Below are 21946 nucleotides of genomic sequence, written 5' to 3'. Positions count from 1 at the left end.
GAGTTTTTTGCATGCAGGTGGCCACTTGTTCTAGCACCATTTTTTGAAAAGATTATTGTTTTTCCACTGACTTGCCTTTGTTCTTTTATCAAAAATCACTTGACTATATTTGTGTGGGTCTATTTCTGGGCTTTCTATTCTGTTCCACTTATCTATTTGGCTGTCTTTTCATCAATACCACACAATCTTGATTACCATAGTTTTTACAGTAAGTCTTTGGGCTAGGCAGTATCAGACCTCTGCAGTACTATGTTGGCTATCGTGTGTCTTTGCCTCTTATAAACCTTAAAATCAAGTTTGTTGATATCCACAAAATAACTTGCTGGGATTTTGAGTAAGATTGCATTGAATCTAGCAATCAAAGTTGGGAAGAATTGATATCCTAACAATATTGAGTCTTCCTATCAATGAATACAGAATCTCTCTCCATTTTTTAGATATTGATTTTTTTCATCAGTTTTATAGTTTTCCATGTGTACATCTTGTATGTAATTTGTTAGGCTGAAACCAAAGTATTCCATTTTTTTCTGCTGACACAAATATTTATTGTCTAAAATTTCAAATTCCGATTGTTCATTGCTGGTACACAGGAACAAAATTGACTTTTTTTTTTTTTTTTTCCCACAGCAATAGACTTTTGTATAACTGTGTATCCTACAACCTTGCAATTCTCACTTACTAGTTCTAGCAGGGTTTTTTGTTGTTGGATTCTTGGGATTTTCTACATAGACAATCATGCTATCTGCAAACAAAGATAGTTTTGTTTTCTCCTTCCCAATCTGCAAGGCTTTAATTTCCTTTTCTTACTGCATTAGCTAGGATTTCCAGGAGGAAACTGAATAATAGTAGTGATAAAGAGTATCTTTATAGCATCTATCTTAAGGGGAAAGCATCCAGTTTTTCACAAGTATGATGTTAGCTGTAGCTTTTTTGTAGATTTTAAAAATCAAATTGATGAAGTTCCCCTCTATTCCTAATGTGCTGGGAAACTTTTTTTTTTTTTTTTTTGAGACAGAATTTCACTCTTGTTGCCCAGGCTGGAGTGCAATGGCACAATCCTGGCTCACCACAACCTCCGCCTCCCAGGTTTAAGCGATTCTCCTGTTTCGGCCTCCTGAGTAGCTGGGATTACAGGCATGCACCACCATGCCCAGCTAATTTTGTATTTTTAGTAGAGACGGGGTTTCTCCATGTTGGTCAGGCTGGTCTCGAACTCCTGACCTCAAGTGATCCGCCCACCTCAGCCTCCCAAAGTGTCGGAATTACAGGCATGAGCCACCATCCCTGGCCTTTTTTTTTTTTTTTTTAATCATGAATGAGAGTGAAATGATTTTTCTTCATCTACTAAAGTAGTCATATGATTTTTCTTCTTTAGCCTGTTGATGGATGGATTGCATTAACTGATTTTTGACTGTTGAACTAGCCTTGCATAACTAGAATAAAACTCACTTGGTTGTTTCACTAGTTTCCTAGGGCTGCTATAACAAAGTACCACGAACTGGGCGGCTTAAAACAACAAAGATTTATTCTCTGATGGTTCCCAAGGTATCAGTAGAGCCATGCTTCCTCTAAAGGCTCTATGAACAAATCTTTGCTAGGGTGCAGTGGTTCATGCCTATAACCCCAGCACTCTGGGAGGGCAAGGCGGGAGAACTGCTTGAATCTGGGAGTTCCAATCAGCTTGAGCAACATTGTGAGACCGTCTTTACAAAAAAATTTAAAAATTAGCCAGAAATGGTGGCGCATTCCTGTAGATCCAGCTACTCAGAATACTGAGGTGGGAGAATTGCTTCAGCCTGGGAGGTAGTGAGCTATGATCGTGCCACTGCACTCCAGCCTGGGCGACACAGAAAGACTCTGTCTCAGAAAAAAAAGAAATAAGAAAATAAAAAATCTTTCCTTGTCTGTTCAAGCTTCTGGTGGTTCAATCCTTGGTGTTTCTGGCTTGTAGATACATTCTTCCAATCTCTGCCTCCTTCTTCCTGTTGCCTTCTCCCATCTGTGTCTGCATCTTCACATGGTGTTCTCCCTGTCTCTGTGTCCTATCCCTGTCTTACGGTAATAACCGTCATTGGCTTAGGGCCCACTCTAATCTGGTCTTACCTCATCTTAATTTGATTACATCTACAAAAACCCTGCTTCCAAATATGGTCACATTGACACGTTCCAGGTGAACATAAATCTGGAGGAGCTTTGTTTAACGTAGTATGGTCTCAATGCAGAATTCTTTTTATAGGCCAGGCATAGTGGCTCACGCCTGTAATTCCAGCACTTTGGGAGGCCAAGGCGGGCGGATCACCTGAGGTCGGGAGATCAAGACCAGCCTGACCATCATGGAGAAACCCCATCTCCACTAAAAATACAAAAAAAAATTAGCCGGGCATGGTGGCACGTCTGTAATCCCAGCTACTTGGGAGGCTGAGGCAGGAGAATCACTTGATCCCAGGAGGCAGAGGTTGCGGTGAGCCGAGATTGCGCCATTGCACTCCAGCCTGGGCAACAAGAGTGAAACTCCATCTCAAAAAAAAAAAAAAAAAAAAAAAAAAATTCTTTTTATACAGTTAGGTTCATTCTGCTAATGTTTTGTTGAGGATTTTTGCATCTATGTGCATGACAAACATCGGTCTGTAGTTTTCCTTTCTTGCGATGTCTTTATCTGGTTTTGCTGTGAAGTGGCATCTCATCGCTTTGATTCCCAATTTCCTAATGACAAATGATATTTAGCTTCTTTTCATGTGCTATTTGTATATACTCTTTGAAGAAATGTCTAGTCAAAATGTCTGCCCATTTTAAAATTGGGTTGTGTTTTTCTTGAGTTGTAAGACTTCTTTACATATTCTGGATACTAGAGCCTTTCCATATGTATCGGATGAATGACTTCTCCCATTCTATGCATTGTCTTTTAACTTTCTTAATAGTGACTTTTGAAGCACAAAAGGTTTTAATTTTGAACAAATCTTATTTTTTCTTTGGTTGCTTTTGCTTCCAGCATCATATCTAATAAACTGTTGCCTAATATTAATAGAGATGGTCACAAAGATTTACATCTATGTTGCCGTCTACAGTTGCATAGTTTTTTTTTGGAGATGGAGTCTCACTCTGTCGCCAGGCTGGAGTGCAGTGGTGTGATCTCGGCTCACCACAACCTCCGACTCCCTGGTTCAAGTGATTCTCCTGCCTCAGCCTCCTGAGTAGCTGGGATTACAGGCACGTGCCACCACGCCCAGCTAATTTTTTTGTATTTTTAGTAGAGATGGGGTTTCACCATGTTGGCCAGGATGGTCTCGATCTCCTGACCTCGTGATCCGCCCGCCTTGGCCTCCCAAAGTGCTGGAATTACAGGCATGAGCCACCACGCTTGGCCAGTTTTATAGTTTTAATTCTTACATTTAGGTCTTTGATCCATTTGGAGTTACTTTTTGTATATTGTGTAAAGAAGAGCTTCAATGTCATTCTTGTGTATGTGGATATCCAGTAGTCCCAGTACCATTTCTTGAAAACATTACTCTTTCCCCCACTGAATGGCAAACTTGCTGAAAATCAGTTAACCGGCCATAGGCCCATGGGTTTATTTTTGGACTCTCATTTTTACTTCACTGATTTGAGTCTATCTCAATGCTACTGACCACACTGTCTTGTTTATCTCTGTAACAAGTTCTGAAATCAGAAACTGCGAGTCTACTTTGTTCTTCTTTTTAAAGATGTTCTTGACTATTCTGTTTTTGCATTTCTATACGAATTTGAATATCTGCTTATCACTTCTGCAAAAAAAATGTTACTTTTGCAATGGATCTTGTTGCATTTGTAGATTCACATTTGGAGAGTTAAACCCAAAGTACTCCATTGTTTTCTGCTAATGCATAAATGTTGTTTTTATTTATTTATTTATTTTTGAGATGGAGTCTCGCCGTCACCCAGGCTGGAGTGCAGTGATGTGATCTTGGCTCACGGTAACCTCTGCCTCCTGGGTTCAAGTGATTCTCCTGTCTCAGCCTCCCTATTAGCTGGGATTACAGGCACACACCACCACACCCAGCTGTTTTTTTGCGTTTTTAGTAGAGATGGGGTTTTGCCATGTTGGCCAGGCTGGTCTCAAACTCTTGACCTCAGGTGAACCGCCCACCTCGGTCTTCTAAAGTGCTGAGATTACAGGCGTGAGCCACCGCACCTGGCCATTAATGTTTTTAATTTCAAATTCCAATTGTTCATTGCTGGCACACAGGAAAGGAACTGACTTTTAAGTGATTGACTTTTGTGTAATAACTGTGTATCCTGCAACCTTGCAATTCTTGCTTACTAGTTCTAGCAGGTTTTTGTTGTCGTCGTTGTTGGTTCCCTGGGATTTTCTACATAATCACGCAAACTGCAAAGATAGTTTTCTTTTCTCCTTCCCAATCTTCTCAATATTGCATCTTAACAATATTGTCTTCCAATCCATAAACATGAGATGTCTTTCCTTTTATTTAGATCTTCAATTTCTTTTTTTTTTTTTGAGATGGAGTCTCGCTCCCGTCACACAGGCTGTAGCAGTGGCATGATCTTGGCTCACTGCAACCTCCATCTCCTGGGTTCAAGCAATTCTCCTTCCTCAGCCTCCTGCGTAGCTGGGATTACAGGCATGCACCACCACACCCTGCTAATTCTTGTACTTTTAGTAGAGATGGGGTTTTGCCATGTTGGCGAGGCTGGTCTTGAACTCCAGCCTCAGGTGATCCACCTGCCTCAGCCTCCCAAAGTGCTAGGATTACAGGTGCGAGTCACTGCGCCTGGCCTAGATCTTCAATTTCTTTAACAATGATCTGTCGTTTCCAGTATGTCTAGTATTATTATTATTTATTTTTTTATTTTTATTTTTTTTGAGACAGAGTTTTGCTCTTATTGCCCAGGCTGGAGTGCAACGGCACAATCTTGGCTTACTGCAGCCTCCGCCTCCCAGATACAAGCTATTCTCCTGTCTCACCTCCCAAGTACCTCGGATTACAGGCATGCACCACCACGCCCAGCTATTTTTGTTTGTTTGTTTAAACTTAGTAGAGACAGGGTTTCACCATGTTAGTCAGGCTGGTCCAAACTCCTGACCTCAGGTGATCCACCCGCCTCAGCCTCCCAAAGTGCTGGGATTGCAGGTGTGTGCCACTGTGCCTGGCCTAGTATCTTTTTTGTTAAAAATTTTTCCTACATAGCTTATTTTTATGCTATCATAGATTGTTTTCTGAATTCCATTTTTGATCATTCTAGTGTACAGAAATAAAACCAATTATTAGATACTGATCTTGTATCTTCAACCTTGCTGCCCTCATTTATTAGCTCTAATTGTGTGTGTGTGTGTGTGCACTCTTTAGGATTTTCTAATATAAGTTCTTTTTATTGTTCTACTTCTTTTCCAGTCTGGATTCTTCTGCAGTTTTCTTGAGATGGCTTTGTTTGGCTTTAGTATCAGAGTAATATTGACCTCATAGTATAAGCAGGGAAGTGTTCCTCCTATTTTGGGGGGAAGTTTGTAAAAACAAAGCAAAACAAAACTGGTTTATTTAAATATTATGATCCAATTCTGAAATTTCAGTATTTTCTGTATTTCCAGGGATGTGTCCATTTAGGGCATCTAATTTGTTGGTATATAGTTGTTCACCTTATTCTCTTATAATCTCTGTATTTCTGTTAGGTCAGTGGCAATGTTACCGCTCTCATTCCTGATCTTACTTATCAAATTCTTCTATTTTTCATAAATGGTCTAAGCTAAAGGTTGTCAACTTTATTTCCTCAAAGAACCAACTTTTGGCTTCATTGATTCTATTGTTTTTCTAGTCTCCATTTCATTTATTTATGCTCTAATCTCTACTAATATTATTTTTAGAGACAGGGTCTCACTATGTTACCCAAGCTGGTCTTGAACTCCTGGGCTCAAGTGATCTCCCACCGCAGCCTCCGGAGTACCTGTAACTACAAGCATGAGCCACTGCACCCAGCTCTCTAATGTCTATTATTTCCTTCCTTCTCCTTGTTTTGGATTTAGTTTGTTGTTCTTTCCTGGTTCCTTAAGGTGGAAGCTAGTTTGTCTTTAGATTCTTATTTTAAAATACGTTGTTTATAATAAATTTTCCTCTAAGTACTGCTTTACTTACATCCATAAGTTTTGATATGTTGTGTTTTTGTTTTCAGTCATCTCCCAAGTATTTCCTAATTTCCTTTTAATTTCTTCTTTGAGCCACTGGTTATTTTGGAGCTAGTCTTGTTTAATTTCCATGTATTTGTGAATTTCCCAAATTTCCTTTATTTATTTCAAATTTCATTCTATTGTGGGTTGAGAATATATTTTGAAAGATTAAAGTCATTTTTAAATGTGCTGAGCCTTGTTTTATAGCCTATCATGGAGAAGACTGCCACATACATTAAGAAGAATGTGTATTTGGTTGCTGGGTGAAGTGTTTTATAGATGTCTGTTAGGTATAGTCAGACTACAGTGTTGTGCAAATCTTCCATTTCCTTGTTGATCTTATGTCTAATTATTATATCTAAGACTGAAAATAAAGCTTTGAAGTCTCAAACTATTGCTGAATTGCCTATTTTTCCCTTTAATTATATTAGTTTTTGTTTCCTCTATTTTTGGGTCTCTACTGTTAGGTGCACATATAATTGTTACGTCTTTCTCATGGATTGACTCTTTTGCTATTATAATATGTCATTCCTTGTCTCTACTTACAAGTGTTATCTAAAAGTCTGTTTTGTCTGAGGCCGGGCACAGTTGCTCAGCCTGTAATCCCAACACTCTGGGAGGCAGAGGCAGGTGGATCACTTGAGGCCAGGAGTTCCAGACTAGCCTGGCCAACATGGTGAAACACTACCTCTACTAACAATACAAAAAAAAAAAATTAGTTGGGTGTGGTGGTGTACACCTGTAATCCCAGCTACTCGGGAGGCTGAGGCAGCAGAATTGCTTGAACCCAGGAGGCAGAGGCTGCAGTGAGCCGAGATCATGCCACTACACTCCAGCCTGAGCGACAGAGCAAGACTCCGTCTCAAAAAAAAAAAAAAAAAAGTCTATTTTGTCTGATATTAATATAGCTATTTAATTTCTTTTGGTTACAGTATAGCTATACTAGGCAGAAAGATTGCTTGAGACCAGGAGCTTGAGGCTGCAGTGAGCTATGATCACACCGCTGCACTCTAGCATGAGCAACAGAGACCCTGTCTCAAGAAAAAATAAATAGGACTACAGACATGACCACCACGTCTAGCCACATTTTTCTTTTAATTTGTACTGTCAACCACTATCTTTTGAGTGTTGAGTCCATTTACACTTAATGTAATTATTAATAAGGTGACATTTACATCTACCTTTTTGCTATTCTTCTATCCCTTATATCTTTGTCATTCTTCTATTTTTCCATTACTCCTCATTTTGTATTAAATAGCTATTTTCCAGTTACTGTTATAATTCTCTTTTTTACTATATATCTTGGAGTTATTTTCTTAGTGGTCCTTTTGGGGATTAAAATCGACATTTTTTTTTTTTTTTTTTTTTTTGGAGACAGAGTCTCACTCTGTCACCCAAGCTAGAGTGCAGTGGCACAATGTTGGCTCGCTGCAACCTCCACCTTCTGGGTTCAAGTGATTCTCCTGCCTCAGCCTCCTGAGTAGCTGCGATTACAGGTGCCTGCCACCATGCCCAGCTAATTTTTGAATTTTTAGCAGAGATGAGGTTTCACTATGTTGGCCAGGCTGGTCTCAAACTCCTGACCTCATGATCTGCCTGCCTCAGCCTCCCAAAGTGCTGGGATTACAGGTGTGAGCCACCACACCCAGCTAAAATTAACATCTTTAATTTACAATAATCTTGCCAGGCACAGTAGTTTATACCTGTAATCTCAGTGCTTTGGAAGGCTGAGGTGAGAGAATCACCTAAGCCCAGGAGTTCAAGACCAGCCTGACCAACATGGAGAAACCCAGTCTCTACTAAAAATACAACATTAGTATTCACAAAGTCATGTACCTATCAAAATTACCAAATTTTGTATTTTCTTTTTTTTTTGAGACGGAATCTCACTCTGTCACCCAGGCTGGAGTGCAGTGGCACGATCTTGGCTCACTGCAACCTCCATCTCCTAGGTTCAAGCGATTCTCCTGCCTCAGCCTCCCGAGTAGCTGGGGCTATAGGCGCCCGCCGTGACGCCCAGCTAATTTTTGTATTTTTAGTAGAGATGGGATTTCACTACAGGTGTGAGCCACTGCACCCGGCCCCAAATTTTGTATTTCATCACCCCAAAAAGAACCTTGTACCCAGGGCCAGGTGCGGTGGCTCATGCCTGTAATTCCAGCACTTCGGGAGGCCAAGGAAGGTGGATCACCTAAGGTCAGGAGTTCGAGACCAGCCTGGCCAACATGATGAAACCCCATCTATACTAAAAATACAAAAAATTACCCAGACATGGTGGTGGGTGCCTGTAATCCAAGCTACTCAGGAGGCTGAGGCACAAGAATTGCTTGAACCCACAAGGCGGAGGTTGCAGTGAGCTGAGATCCTACCACTGCACTCCATCCAGCCTGGGCAACGAGTGAAAACTGTCTCCAAAAAAAAAAAAAACAAAAAAACTCTGTACCCATTAGTAGTTCCTCCTCATTCTTGCCCTTCCTCCCTATTCTCTGGAAACCACTAATCATCTGCCTCTGTGAATCTGAGCTATAATTCATATGCTACAATTCACTGAATTAAAGTTTATTATTATATTCCCACATGTGTAACCACCACCATAGTCAATTTTATAACATTTTCATCACCTCACAAAGAAACCTCATACTTTTGAGTAATCATCACCCTATCCATACTCCAGTTCCCTCCTTGACCCCAGCCCCAGGCGACCACTAACCTTCTGGTTTCTATAGATGTTCGTGTTCTGAACATTTCTTATAGATGTTCGTGTTCTGAACATTTCTTATAGATGTTCGTGTTCTGAACATTTCTTATAAATGTTCAGAAACTTTTTTTTTTTTTTGAGACAGAGTCTTGCTCTTGTTGCCCAGGATGGAGTTGAATGGCGTGATATTGGCTCACCGCAACCTCTGCCTCCTGGGTTCAAGCGATTCTCCTGCCTCAGCCTCCTGACTAGCTAGGATTACAGGCATGTGCCACCATGCCCAGCTAATTTTGTTACTTTTAGTAGAGATGGGGTTTCTCCATGTTGGTCAGGCTGGTCTCGAACTCCCGACCTCAGGTGATCCGCACACCTCGGCCTCCCAAAGTGCTGGGATTACAGGCATGAGCCACTGCACCCGGCCCAGAAACATTTCTTCTATGTGATCTTTTGTGACTGGCTTCATTCACACAGCATGTTTTCAAGACTTAGGTATTGCTTGCTGTTGATCCTGTTTATTTACCTGTATTCTTCTTAAATTTATTTTGTTTTTTCCTCTCATATCTTGATAATTATACATTCTTTTATTCTTCCTTTAGTAGCTACCCTAGAGAGTACAACATCTATAGCATATCAAAGTGTAATGTAAATGAGTACTTTTACCTTTTCCTCAACAATTCAAAGACCTATGAATATCAGGACATCATTTACTTCTTCCTGATATATGTGCTGTTGTCATAAATTTCAAATTATATGCACAGACAAATATACAGCCACATGACATTTTTTTCTTGTTTTAGATGGAACAGATTTAAATTTACCTTCATAATGGTCACTTATATTGTTACTTATTCCTTTAACCATTTCTAAACTTCTATCTGGGATCATGTTCCTCCTAGCTGAATAATGCTTTTTATATTTTCCTTCAGTGTAAGTCAGCTGGTGACAGTCTATTTTTTATTTGCCATGCAATATCTTTTTTCACCTTCACTAGTGAAAGTTATTTTCAGTGGCTATGAGATTGAAGCTATGCTGGCAGTTACTTTCTTTTAGTGCTTTGACACTATTATATTATTATCTTGTGGCTTACACTGTTTATTTTGATAAGTTAGCTATTAGTCCATATTGATCCTTTGAAGGAACCTCTTTTTAATTTTTCCTTGACTGTTCTTACTATATATATATTTGTATTTATCCTCAACAGTGTTATAATGTGCCTAGATGTGCTTTTCTTTTTATAAATCCTGCTTGAGATGTGTTGGGCTTTCTGAATCTATGGCTTGGGGTCTTCTAACAGTTTTGGAACATTCCTTACCATCGTCTTTTCAGATGTTGTTTCTGCCTTCTTTAACCTCCTTCTGAGCCACTTCTTATGTACATATTATATTTTAACCCCCTATCTATTGGCCTGTTACAGTTTGATTATTTTTATTTTTGTTTTTGAGAGACAGAGTCTCACTGTGTAAGCCCAGGCTGGAGTGCAGTGGCACAATCTCAGCTCACTATAACCTCTGCCTGCCGCCCAGGTTCAAGCCATTCTCATGACTCAGCCTCCCGAGAAGCTGGGATTACAGGGGCGCAGCACCACACCTGGCTAATTTTTGTATTTTTAGTAGAGACGGGGTTTCACCATGTTGGCCAGTCTTGAACACCTGACTTCACGTGATCCACCTGCCTCAGCCTCCCAAAATGCTGGGATTACAGGCTAGTTTGATTATTTTCTGCTCACCTATCTTTCAGTTGACTCTTTCCAGCCTCAGCTGTATCTAAGCTACTGTTATCCATTGTTAGGGGATGAATTATGCCCTCCGCAACATTCATATGTTGAAGTCCTAACCCCCAGTACCTCAGAATGTGACTGTTTTTCAAACATAAGATCTTAAAAGAGGTACTTAAGGTTAAATGAGGTCATGGGGGTGGGCCTAATCCAATATGACTGATGTCCTCATAAGAAAAGGAGATGAAGACACAGACACAAAGAAGACCAAGGCCCCCAAAAGAAACCGACTCTGCCAACTCTTTGAGCTTGGATTTCTGACCTCTGAAACTGTGAGGAAATAAATTTCTGTTGTGTAAGCCAGTTGGTGGTACTTTGTTATGTCATTTGTAGCAAACTAATACACCCATCTACTGAGTTTAATTTCAGTTACTGTAGTTTTCATTTCTAAAAATTCCAATTATTTTTTTCATGCTTTCTAATTCTTTGTTAAAATTCTTAATGTTGTATTTCATCTCTCTGAAGAATTTAAGTAAAAGTCATTTTTATTTTTATTTGCAACAGGGTCTTGCTCTGTTGAAAGAGGGAGTGCAGTAATGCGATCACGGCTCACTGCAACCTTGAACTCCTTGGGCTTTAGAAATTAAAGAAAATAAATTAGAAAACAAAAACAAGAAATAAAAATTAAAAATTTTAATTTCTTTTTTGTAGAGACGAGATCTCACTATGTTGAGCAGGCTGGTTGCAGACTCCTGGCCTCAAGCTATCCTCCTACCTTGGCTAAAAGTTACTTTTAAATGCATCTGATCAATTACCTGAATCCTCTGTAGGTCAGAATTTTTTATTTTTTACTTTTATTTTTTTGAGACAGAGTCTCGCTCTGTAGCTTAGGCTGAAATGCACTGGCACAATCTTGGCTCACTGCAACCTCCGCCTCCTGGGTTCAAGTGATTCTCCTCCCTCAGCCTCCTTAGCAGCTGGGATTATAGGAGTCCACCACCACACCAGGCTAATTTTTTCTATTTTTGGTAGAGACGGGGTTTCACCATGTTGGCCAGGCTGGTCTCGAACTCCCGACCTCAGGTGATTCACCCGCCTCAGCCTCCCAAAATGCTGGGATTACAGGCGTGAGCCACCTTGTGCCCAGCTTAAATTTCCAGTTCTCAACAAAGAATTATGATGCTTGCCAAGAAATAGAAAAGTAGGACACGTATGTATGGGAAAAAAAAAAGTCAACAGAAACTGTCCTGGAGGAAGCCCAGACGTTGGTCCTATAGACAGTCTTTATATCAACTATTTATTTATTTATTTATTTATTTATTTATTTTGAGACAGAGTCTCACTCTGTTGCCCATGCTGGAGTGCAGTGGCGTGATCTCGGCTCACTGCAACCTCCGCTTCCCAGGTTCAAGCAGTTCTCCTGCTTCAGCCTCCTGAGTAGCTGGGATTACAGGTGCCCGCCACCACACCCAGGTAATTTTTGTATTTTTAGTGGAGGTGGGGTTTCTCCATGTTGGTCAGGCTGGTCTCGAACCCCTGACCTGGTGATCCACCTGCCTCAGCCTCCCAAAGTGCTGGGATTACAGGCATGAGCCACCAGGCCCGGCTATATCAACTATTTTAAATATTATTCAAAGAACTAAAGGAATCCATGTCTTAAGACCTTAAGGAAAGTATGAGAATGTGCCTCACCAAATAAAGACTATCAATAAAGGCATAGAAATTATAAGAAAGAACCAAATAGAAATTCAGGAGTGAGAAACTATGGTAATTGCAATGAAAAATTTACTAGAGGTGCTTAAACAGCAGATTTGAGCAAGCAGAAGAAATAATCAGCAAACCAGAAACGATGTCAGTTGAGATTATATCCAGTATAAGAAAAAGAAATAAGAAAGAAAAATGAAGACAGCCTCTGAAACCTAGGAGACACCATCAAACACACCATCATATAAATATTTGCTGTCTCAAAAGGAGAAGAACAAGAGGAAGGGGCAAAAAGAATATCTGAGTAAATAACACATAAATTTCCCAAATTTGAGGAAAAACATTAACGGACACATCCCCAAAGCCTAAGTAAGGGACACCAAGCAGGATAAACTCAAAGCTGACCTGCAACATCAGCTATCCCCCGGGTCTCCAGCCTATTGGTTCATCCTGCAGATTTTGAACTTGCCAGCCTCTGTAACTGTGTGAGCCTATTTGTTAAAATAAATCTATACACACGCTCACACCCTCTCAGTCCAGTTTCTCTGGGGAATGCTAATACAGAATTAGCACCAAGAAAGTGGGAGAGAATAGAACTACACAGAAACAAAGTTTCTATATACTATTGCTACAGTCTAAATGTGTGTCCCTGCCAAATCTCATGTTGACATGTAATTCCCAATATCGGAGGTGGGGCATGGTGGGAGGTGTTTGGATTATAGGAGCGGATCCCTCAGGAATGGCTTGGGCCATCCCCCAGTGATAAGTGAGCTCTTGCTCTGAATTTACACAAGATTTGGTCATTTAAAATGTGTACCACCTCTTCTCTCTCACTCTCTCTCTCTCTCATTTACTCCTGCTTTCACCATGTGAAGTGCCTCCTTCTGCTTCACCTTCCACCAAGACTGTAAGCTTCCTGAGGCCTCCCTAGCAGCTGAGTGGATGCCAGCATTATGTTTTGTGTAAAGCCTGCAGAACTATGAGCCAATTAAACCTCTTTTCTTTATAAATTACCCAGTCTCAGGTATCTTGTTACAGGCAATGCAAGAATAGCCTGACACAACTATTGAAATTAATTTGGTATTAATCTGAAAAAGACTGTTAAAAGTTAATATGCAGAAAAATCATCTGATAAAATCCAACATACTTTCATTATAAAAATACTCAGAAAATTAGGAGCAGAAACTTTCTTAACATGATAAAGGAAATTTATTAAAAACTCACAGCTAACATCATATACAACAGTGAAAACCTGAAACCTTTGCCTCTACTATCAGGAAAAAGACAAAGATGCCTGATTTTAGCACTGCTATTCAATACCATAATAGAAATCCTAGCCATAACAATTAAGGAAGAAAAGGAAATAAACTAAGCAAATTAAGAAAGAAAAGGAAACAAAAAGAATTCAAACTGAAAAGAAAGAAGACTCCATTCCCATAAGCAAATGACATTATTCTGTATCTAGAAAATCCCAAAGAATTAAAAAAAAAAAAAACTACTAGAGCTCATAACCACATTCAGCAAAGTTACAGGGTACATGATCAACACATAAAAACAGCTGTGTTTCTATATGCCAGCAATGAACAATCCAAAAATGAAATTAAAACTATTCCATTTACGATAGCATCCAAAAGAATAAAATAGCTAGGAATAAACTTCAACCAAACAGGTAAAAGACTTATACATGGAAACTACAAAACACTGCTGAAAGAAATGTAAAAAGATCTAAATAAATAGAAAGACATCCTATGTCCATATGCTGGAAGACAGTATTATTAAGATAACAATACTCTTCAAAGTAATCTAGATATTCAATACAATCCCTATGAAAGTTTCAATGGCCTTTTTTTGCAGAAACAAAAAAGCCTTCTCTCAAATTCATATACAATTCCAAGGGGGCACTGAATAGCAAAAACAATACTGAAAAAGAAAAATAAAGTTGGAAGACTCACACTCTCCAATTTCAAAACTTATTACAAAGCAACAATAATCAAAACAGTGTGTTACTGGCATAAAATGAGATGCACAGACCAATGGAATAGAATTAGGAGTCCAGAAATAAACCCAAACATCTATGACAATTGCTTTTCGAGTAGGGTGCCAAGATTTCTCAATGGGGAATTCTCTCAACGAATGGTGCTATGACAAGTAGATATCCAGATGCAAAAGAATAAAACTGGACCCTTACCTCACTTTGTATAACTCAAATCAGTGACTTATATATGTAAGAGTTAAAAAGTGTAAAATTGTTAGCAAAAAAATACAAGGAACAAGCTTTTATGACCTTGGATTTGGCAATGAATTCTTAGATTGAGCACCAAAACCATAAGGAACAAGATACAATAGATAAATTGCGTGTTATCAAAATTTAAAATTTTCGTGCACCAGAGACCATTATCAAGCAAGTGAAAATCTAAAGAAAGGGGGAGATATTTGTAAATCATACATCAGATAAGAGTATAGTTTCCAGAATATTTTTAAAACTCCTGCAACTCAACAACAAAATGACAAATAGCCCAATTTAAATGGGCAAAGGATTTGAATGACACAAACGAGCAACAAGCACATGAAGGATGTTCAACATCACTGGTCATTAAGAAACGCAAGTCAAAACCACAATGAGATACTTCACAACAGTGATGATTCAAGCCGGGCGTGGTGATTCATGCCTGTAATCCCAGCACTTTGGGAGGCTGAGGCAGGGAGATCACTTGAGGTCAGGAGTTTGAGACCAGGCTGGTCAACATGGTGAAATCCCATCTCTACTAAAAATACAAAAATTAGCTGGGTGTGGTGGCGCACACTTGTAATCCCAGCTATGTGGCAGGCTGAGACAGGAGAATCACTTGAACCTGGGAGGTGGAGGTTGCAGTGAATGGAAATCACATCTCTGCACTCCAGACTGGGTGACAGAATGAGAGTGTCCCAAAAAAAAAAAAAAAAAAGACTAAATCAAAAGATAATGCATCAGTTTGGACTATGGAGTCACATTTCTTCAAACCAAAGAACACACTTTCATCCTCACAGTAATGGTTTGATAATTAGAATGGGCAACTGAAACATCTGTTGTCTAAAATGGAAGAAAGAAAAACCTGAAGGGCTGGCTTACACACTTTCACGAGTGTGGGCTCACACTCAACAGGGCCAGGGCCTAGGAAACATCTCCACTAGGTAGATTTCTCCCCTTTTTCTGCCGAATCGAAGAAAGTGCAGTGGGCAGGATGCTATCGTGACTTTATAATTCTTCCCTGGGGGCAGGATGTGGTACAACTATACTTTTTTCTTTCTTTCCCACATGACCTCAAAAGTTTTCCTACCTGATGTAGTACTCCTACACTGCAGGTGCCAGAAGCTGGGATGACTTCTGTATTAGTCTGCTACGGCTGTCATACAAAACAAGCTGGCTTAAACAACAGAAATTTATTGTCTCACAGTTCTGGAGGCTGGAAGTTCAAAATCAAGGTGTTTACAGACTTTCTGAGGGTTGTAAAGAAAAGGATCTGTTCATGCCTCTCTCCTAGCTTCTGGGATTCTCAGGTGTCTCTTGGCTTACAGATAGGTGTTCTCCCTGTGTCTTCAGATTATCTTCCGTCTATGTGTGTCTGCCTCTGTGTCTAAATTTCCTCTCTTCATAAAAACATAGTCATATTGAAGCACGGCCCATTCTAATGACCTCATTTTAATTTAATCATATGCAAAGCAAAGACTTTATTTCCAAATAAGGTTACATTCACAGGTACTGGGGATTGGGACTTCATCTTCTTGGGAGCACAAACTCATAACAAGCTCTAAGCAAGAAACTATACTTTAAAACCTTCATGTTAGAGTTCCTAAGGACCTGATGGGGGTGAACTGTACCTTCATTCCATCTGGCAAAACTGGGGTTCACAGGGAATGCAGTTATGTTGCCTAGCAGTAGAGAAAACCCACTAGTTCTGTACCTGTGTAACACTGCCCTATATGAATGGGAGTGGACTGAGTGGGAGACGTTTGCTAGGCTAGTATTGCTGCCGGCAGTCTAGATCAGCACAGTGGCCAAACTTAACGTCCCTTTCAAAAGTGGAAAGGTGGGGGTATAAATGGAGAGAAGGAAGAATGGTATCTGAAGATTAGGGAAAGAACAAATGGTTATACAGTGAGCAAAATCCAATATTCCTTTTTTTTGAGACAAAGTCTCACTGTCGCCCAGACTGGAGTGCAGTGGCATGATCTTGGCACACTACAACCTTCACCTCCCAGGTTCAAGTGATTCTCCTACCTCAGCCTCCCAAGCAGTTGAGATTACAGGTGCCTGCCACCACACCCAGCTAATTTTTGTATTTTTAGTAAAGACAGGGTTTCATCATGTTGGTCAGGCTGGTCTTGAACTCCTAACCTCAAGCCATCCACCCACCTCAGACTCCCTAAGTGCTGGGATTATAGGCATGAGCCACCAAGCCCAGCCCAAAATCCAATATTCTACTGGTGCCTTGGGAGAGGCTTAGAGCAAGATGTGATATTGTTTGTTAGCTCAACTAAATGGGATGCCTAAAGGGGTAAAGCCATGTTACTGAGAGGACTCCTGCTTTTGAAACCTGACAATGTAGAATGGAAGCCTGCAAACCTAAGTGGCACGTATCTGGGAGACACTTTAATCATGCAGTATGATGATAATCTGGACTAATTATTTATAACTGAGTAGGACTCTAGTAATGCGCCATTATCTTTGACTCTTACATTTCAGGTTATATCTATTATTGTACTATGAGATGAAATAACACTAATATTGTTTGGAAGATTCAACTAACTCATTGTAAACAAGTCTTATGATGATGCTGACATTAATACTCAATTGTATTGGGAAATTAGGTTAAAGACACTCTAAGATGTAATACTGACGGAAAAAAATGACAGGGTTGGGCGCTGTGGCTCACGCCTATAATCCCAGCACTTTGGGAGGCCGAAGCGGGGGGATCACGAGGTCAAGAGATCAAGACTATCCTGGCCCACATAGTGAAACCCCGTCTCTACTGAAAATACAAAAATTAGCTGGGCGTGGTGGTGTGTGTCTGTAGTCCCAGCTACTCGGAAGGCTGAGGCAGAACTGCTTGAACCCGGGAGGTGGAAGTTGCACTGAGCCGAGATCATGCCACTGCACTCCAGCCTGGTGACAGAGAGAGACTCCGCCTCAAAAAACAACAACAACAACAACAAAAAACTGGCCTGGGGAAGGTGTCTGGCTCTTGAGATATGAGAGTAATCACAACCTGAGATAATTCTAAGAAAACGGTATTCAGCTGGGCACAGTGGCTCACGTCTGTAATCCCAGCACTTTGGGAGGCCAAGGCAGGCGGATCACTTAAGGTCAGGAGTTCGAGACAAGCCTGGCCAACACGGTGAAATCCCGTCTCTACTAAAAATACAAAACTGAGCTGGGTGTGGTGGCATGTGCCTATACAGGACAGGACAAAAAAGGACAGGACAAGGACAGGACAAGTAAAGGAAAGGACAGGACAGGACAAGACGGGATGGGACGGGACGGGACGGGACAGGACAGGGTATTCAGCTGGGCGCAGTGGCTCACAGCTATAATCCCAGCACTCTGGGAGGCTGAGGTAGGCGGACAGCTTGAGGCCAGGAGTTTGAGATCAGCCTGAGTTTGAGACCAGCCTGAGCAATATGGTGACCCTCTGTCTCTACAAAAAATACAAAAATTAGCTGGGTGTGGTGGTATGTGCCTGTAGTCCCAGCTACTTGGGAGGCTGAGGTGGGAGGATCCCTTGAGCCCAGGAGGTTGAGGCTGCAGTGAACCAAGACTGTGACTCTACACTCCAGCCCAGGCAACAGAGCAACCCTGTCTCAAAAAAAAAGATGGGGGGTGGGGCGTGTATTCATCAAGGAAAAGCCTGGTTACAGAAAAAGGAGAAGAGCAAAATCAACTATTCAACGAAAAGGATAAGAATATTTGGAAACATTTATGTAACACAGCTAGCAAGGCAAGATGTTAACAATGAGGGAAAACTGGATGAAGGATGTATGGGAACTCTATCCTCTATCCTATTTTGCAACTTTTATTCCAAAATAAACAGTTTATTTACAAAAAAAAACCCAAAACAATATTTGGAAGCATTTTATTATTGCATGTGAGTCCAGAGGACAAGTGAGAGATTTAGAATGCAGAAAATGGGCTTTGGACTAGCAAGCCCTGATGCAAAATGGGGCTGAAAATGTGTAAGGCGGCAACTGTTTGGAGGTGTTGGAACTTCCGGTGGTTACTGCCATTCATAGGGGAAGATATTAATAAAACTGGGGAGTCCAGAGGCAGTCAGAATCTTAGAACCCCAAAGCAAATTTGTTGAGGCTGCCGAGTCAGGATAAGCTCTGGGAGAGGCATGATCAAAATCGTTTATTTTTTATTTTATTTGTTTTAGAGACGGGCTCTGTCAACCGGGCTGGCATGATCATAGCTCACTGGAGCACTGGACTCCCAGGCTTAAGGGATCCTCCCACCTCAGCCTCCTGAAGAACTGGGACTACAGGTGCATGCCACCAAACCTGGCTTATTTTTTCTATTTTTTTGTAGAGATGAGGTCTTCATTTTGCAAAACAGTTTAAATACAAAGATTCCTTCCACTAGGTGCAGAACAATTGGGGAAATGGCAAAAGTTGGCACAGGACTAAGCCAATAATGAGGACCTGAATCAAATGAAACCTTTTGGCCAGGCGCAGTGGCTGATGCCCGTAATCCCAGCACTTTGGGAGGCTGAGGTGAGAGGATCGCTTGAGCCCAGGAGTTCAAGATCAGCCTGGGCAAAATAGCAAGACCTCATTTCTACTAAAAATTTTTAACAATCAGCCAGGCGTGGCGGCACATGCCTGTAGTCCCTGCTACTCTGGAGGCTGAGGCAGAGCAAGAAACTGTCTCAAAAAAAAAAATTCTTTTGATTCAGAGAACATTTATATTTAGATGAGCCAGTTTTATTCTAGATTTAAAAACAGATTTATTTTTTCTTTGACCTGGTTCTACAGAATTTAATAAACACTACTTAAGTTCATAGTTCAGATAAAGAAACAGAGACCAAAACAAACAGTAATATGACTTAGAATAGAATTGTGATACTAGAAATTCAATGTAAATCACCAGGAGGAGTGTCAGCTTAGTAGTGTAAGAGATAGAAAAGGAATCAAGACAGCCCCTGTGCTTGCAGCAGACTGCACTTTTACAAAATAGCCACAGTGGCCGGGCACGGTGGCTCACGCCTGTAATCCCAGCACTTTGAGAGGCTGACGGGGGTGGATCACCTGAGGTCAGGAGTTTGAGACCAGCCTGGCCAATGTGGCAAAACCCTATCTCTACTAAAAATACAAAAAAATTAGCAAGGCGTGGTGGCGGGCACCTGTAATCCCAGCTACTTGGGAGGCTGAGGCAGGAGAATTGCTTGAACCCGGGAGGCGGAGGCTGCAGGGAGCCCAGATTGTGCCATTGCACTCCAGCCTGGGCAACAGAGTGAAATTCCATCTCAAAAAAAGAAGAAAAGAAAATAGCCACAGCAGGCCAGGCATGGTGGCTCACGTCTATAATCTCAGCACTTTGAGAGGCTGAGGCGGGCGGATCACTTGAGATTAAGAGTTCGAGACCAGCCCAGCCTGGCCAACATGGCAAAACCCCGTCTCTACTAAAAATACAAAAAAAATTAGCTGGGTCTTGTGGCACATGCAGGTAATCCCAGCTACTCGGGAGGCTGAGGCAGGAGAATCGCTTGAGCCTCGGAGGCAGAGGTTGCAGTGAGCGGAGATCGTGCCACTGCACTCCAGCCTGGGCAACCAGAGTGAGACCCTGTCTCAAAAAAAGAAAATAGCCACAGCAATATCTCTGGTGCCACATGTTCTTTCAGACCCTTGCCACCCTTGGATTAGAAGGTGGAATCAACTGCTCTCCCCTCAAAGCTGGGTGGGACTTTGTGACTCCTTGGACAATTAGAATGCAGCAGAAGTGATACTGCATTATTTCCACAGTTAAGGCATAAAATGCAGCTTGACTTCCACCGGCACTGTCTTGTGGAACATTCAGGCTTTGAATCCAGCCAGCATGCAAGGAGGAGGCCCAAAGAGCCCATGTGAAAAGACCATACAACAAGGCCCACATGGAGAACTGGAGCCCGCTGCTGTGCCTTGTCCAGTTCCTGATTGTGAACATCAAACTTGCTCATTTCATGCCACTAAGTTTCAGGGTAATTTGTTACATAGCCATCCATAACCAGTGTTCAAGTAATTTACAACCCAGTGGGATGGATAAATAAGGATACAACCCAGTGGGATGGATAAATAACAAATATAAGGCAGCTTAAGGATGGAGCAGTGAGGGAAGAAGGGAAAAGGCTTCACAGATAGGTCTTAGAAGACAGATCAAACTTCGAAGGAAAACAATTACAACAACAACAAAAAGGAAAGTCTGGTAGAACTTGGTGACTCAGTAGCCTAACATATGGACCTTGCTGGAGACAGACTTTAAAAAAAAAATAACCTCTAATAACTGAACAGTATTAAAGTATTTGCAGGATGCTGGAGGAAACATTATTCTATAAAGAGACAAGGTGGAGCCTTAGAGACTGAGTTCAATCATATGAAATTATTACATTTCTTGCTGCTTAGCCTCTACGCAAAGGTTAAGGTCTAACCCTGACCCTAAGAAATGAAAGGCACTTATCAGAGCTTCCTTTGATGTACTGGCCAAGGCAGAAATCAGTACCTTGCTTGCTCACTGTTCTAGATCCAGTATCAGCTTAATTATAGCAATCCTCCATGGATAGCATTCTTTAGAGTTCGAGGGGGTGATTTATAAGGAGGCATTTGTCTTGAACCAAAATGAAAAGAGCCAGCGCCTAATAAGTTATAAAAAGCTGAGTACACTCATAAGCTGCTTTAATTGCTGAAACTTATCCCCAACTTCCCCGATAAGGGCATGAAGATTATGTCTAGAGACATCATACTGACAACCTGAGAAATAATTATTACTTACTAAACCAAATGAAAGCATTTAGCTCTTTAAGCTGATCTGTGCAAGCTGAAGCCTGAAAGGAGGAGCTCTGAGCTGCCTGCTCAGCAGCAGCTGTTTAGGAGACTCACCTTTGATTTGAGATCCTTCTCACCACATCAGACTTCCTGTAAAGTGTTCACATAGGTAATCCTTAAAAACCCAGAAAATTGGCCAGGCGCGGTGGCTCACAGCTGTAATCCCAACACTTTGGGAGGCCCAGGCAGGCAGATCACTTGAGGTCAGGAGTTCGAAACCAGCCTGGCCAACATGGTGAAACCACATCTCTACTAAAAATACAGAAATTAGCTGGGCGTGCTGGTGCGCGCCTGTAATCCCAGCTACTTGGGAGGCTGAGGCAGGAGAACCGCTTGAACCCAGGAGGCAGAGGTTGCAGTGAACAGAGATCGCACCACTGCACTCCAGCCTGGGCGACAAGAGTGAGACTGTCTCAAAAAAAAAAATAAAAAAACAAAAAACCCCAGAAGCCTGAGAATTTCTGTTCTCCTCACCTCATAAAACTTTTTTAAGGAGCCCACGAGGCATAGCTTCAGGCTGTCCACAATCTCCTGATGCGGCATCTGGAACACCACTCGGGAATACCATTTTGTGAGGGTGCTAGGGTCAGGGTGAGCAGAGAGACAGAGAAAGAAAGATGAACAA

The 21946-nt window shown here is 41.2% G+C and overlaps 1 protein-coding gene across 8 annotated transcripts in view; it reads right to left on the bottom strand.

The window, feature by feature from the left end:
• PIWIL2 (piwi like RNA-mediated gene silencing 2) overlaps nucleotides 1–21946 on the bottom strand; it is a 93509-nt gene that overhangs the window by 14986 nt on the left and 56577 nt on the right. For all 8 annotated transcript variants that reach the window (XM_054561324.2, XM_054561325.2, XM_054561327.2 and 5 more), the window contains one exon: nucleotides 21796–21901. In XM_054561324.2, the coding sequence (XP_054417299.2) occupies nucleotides 21796–21901 (106 nt within the window). The remainder of the gene's footprint in view (nucleotides 1–21795; nucleotides 21902–21946) is intronic.

The sequence above is a fragment of the Pongo abelii genome, chromosome 7 (genome assembly GCF_028885655.2).
Source record: "Pongo abelii isolate AG06213 chromosome 7, NHGRI_mPonAbe1-v2.0_pri, whole genome shotgun sequence".
Taxonomy (NCBI): Eukaryota; Metazoa; Chordata; class Mammalia; order Primates; family Hominidae; genus Pongo; species Pongo abelii.
The sequence above is the reverse complement of the archived record's forward strand: the minus strand, read 5'-3'. Positions and strand labels throughout refer to the sequence as shown.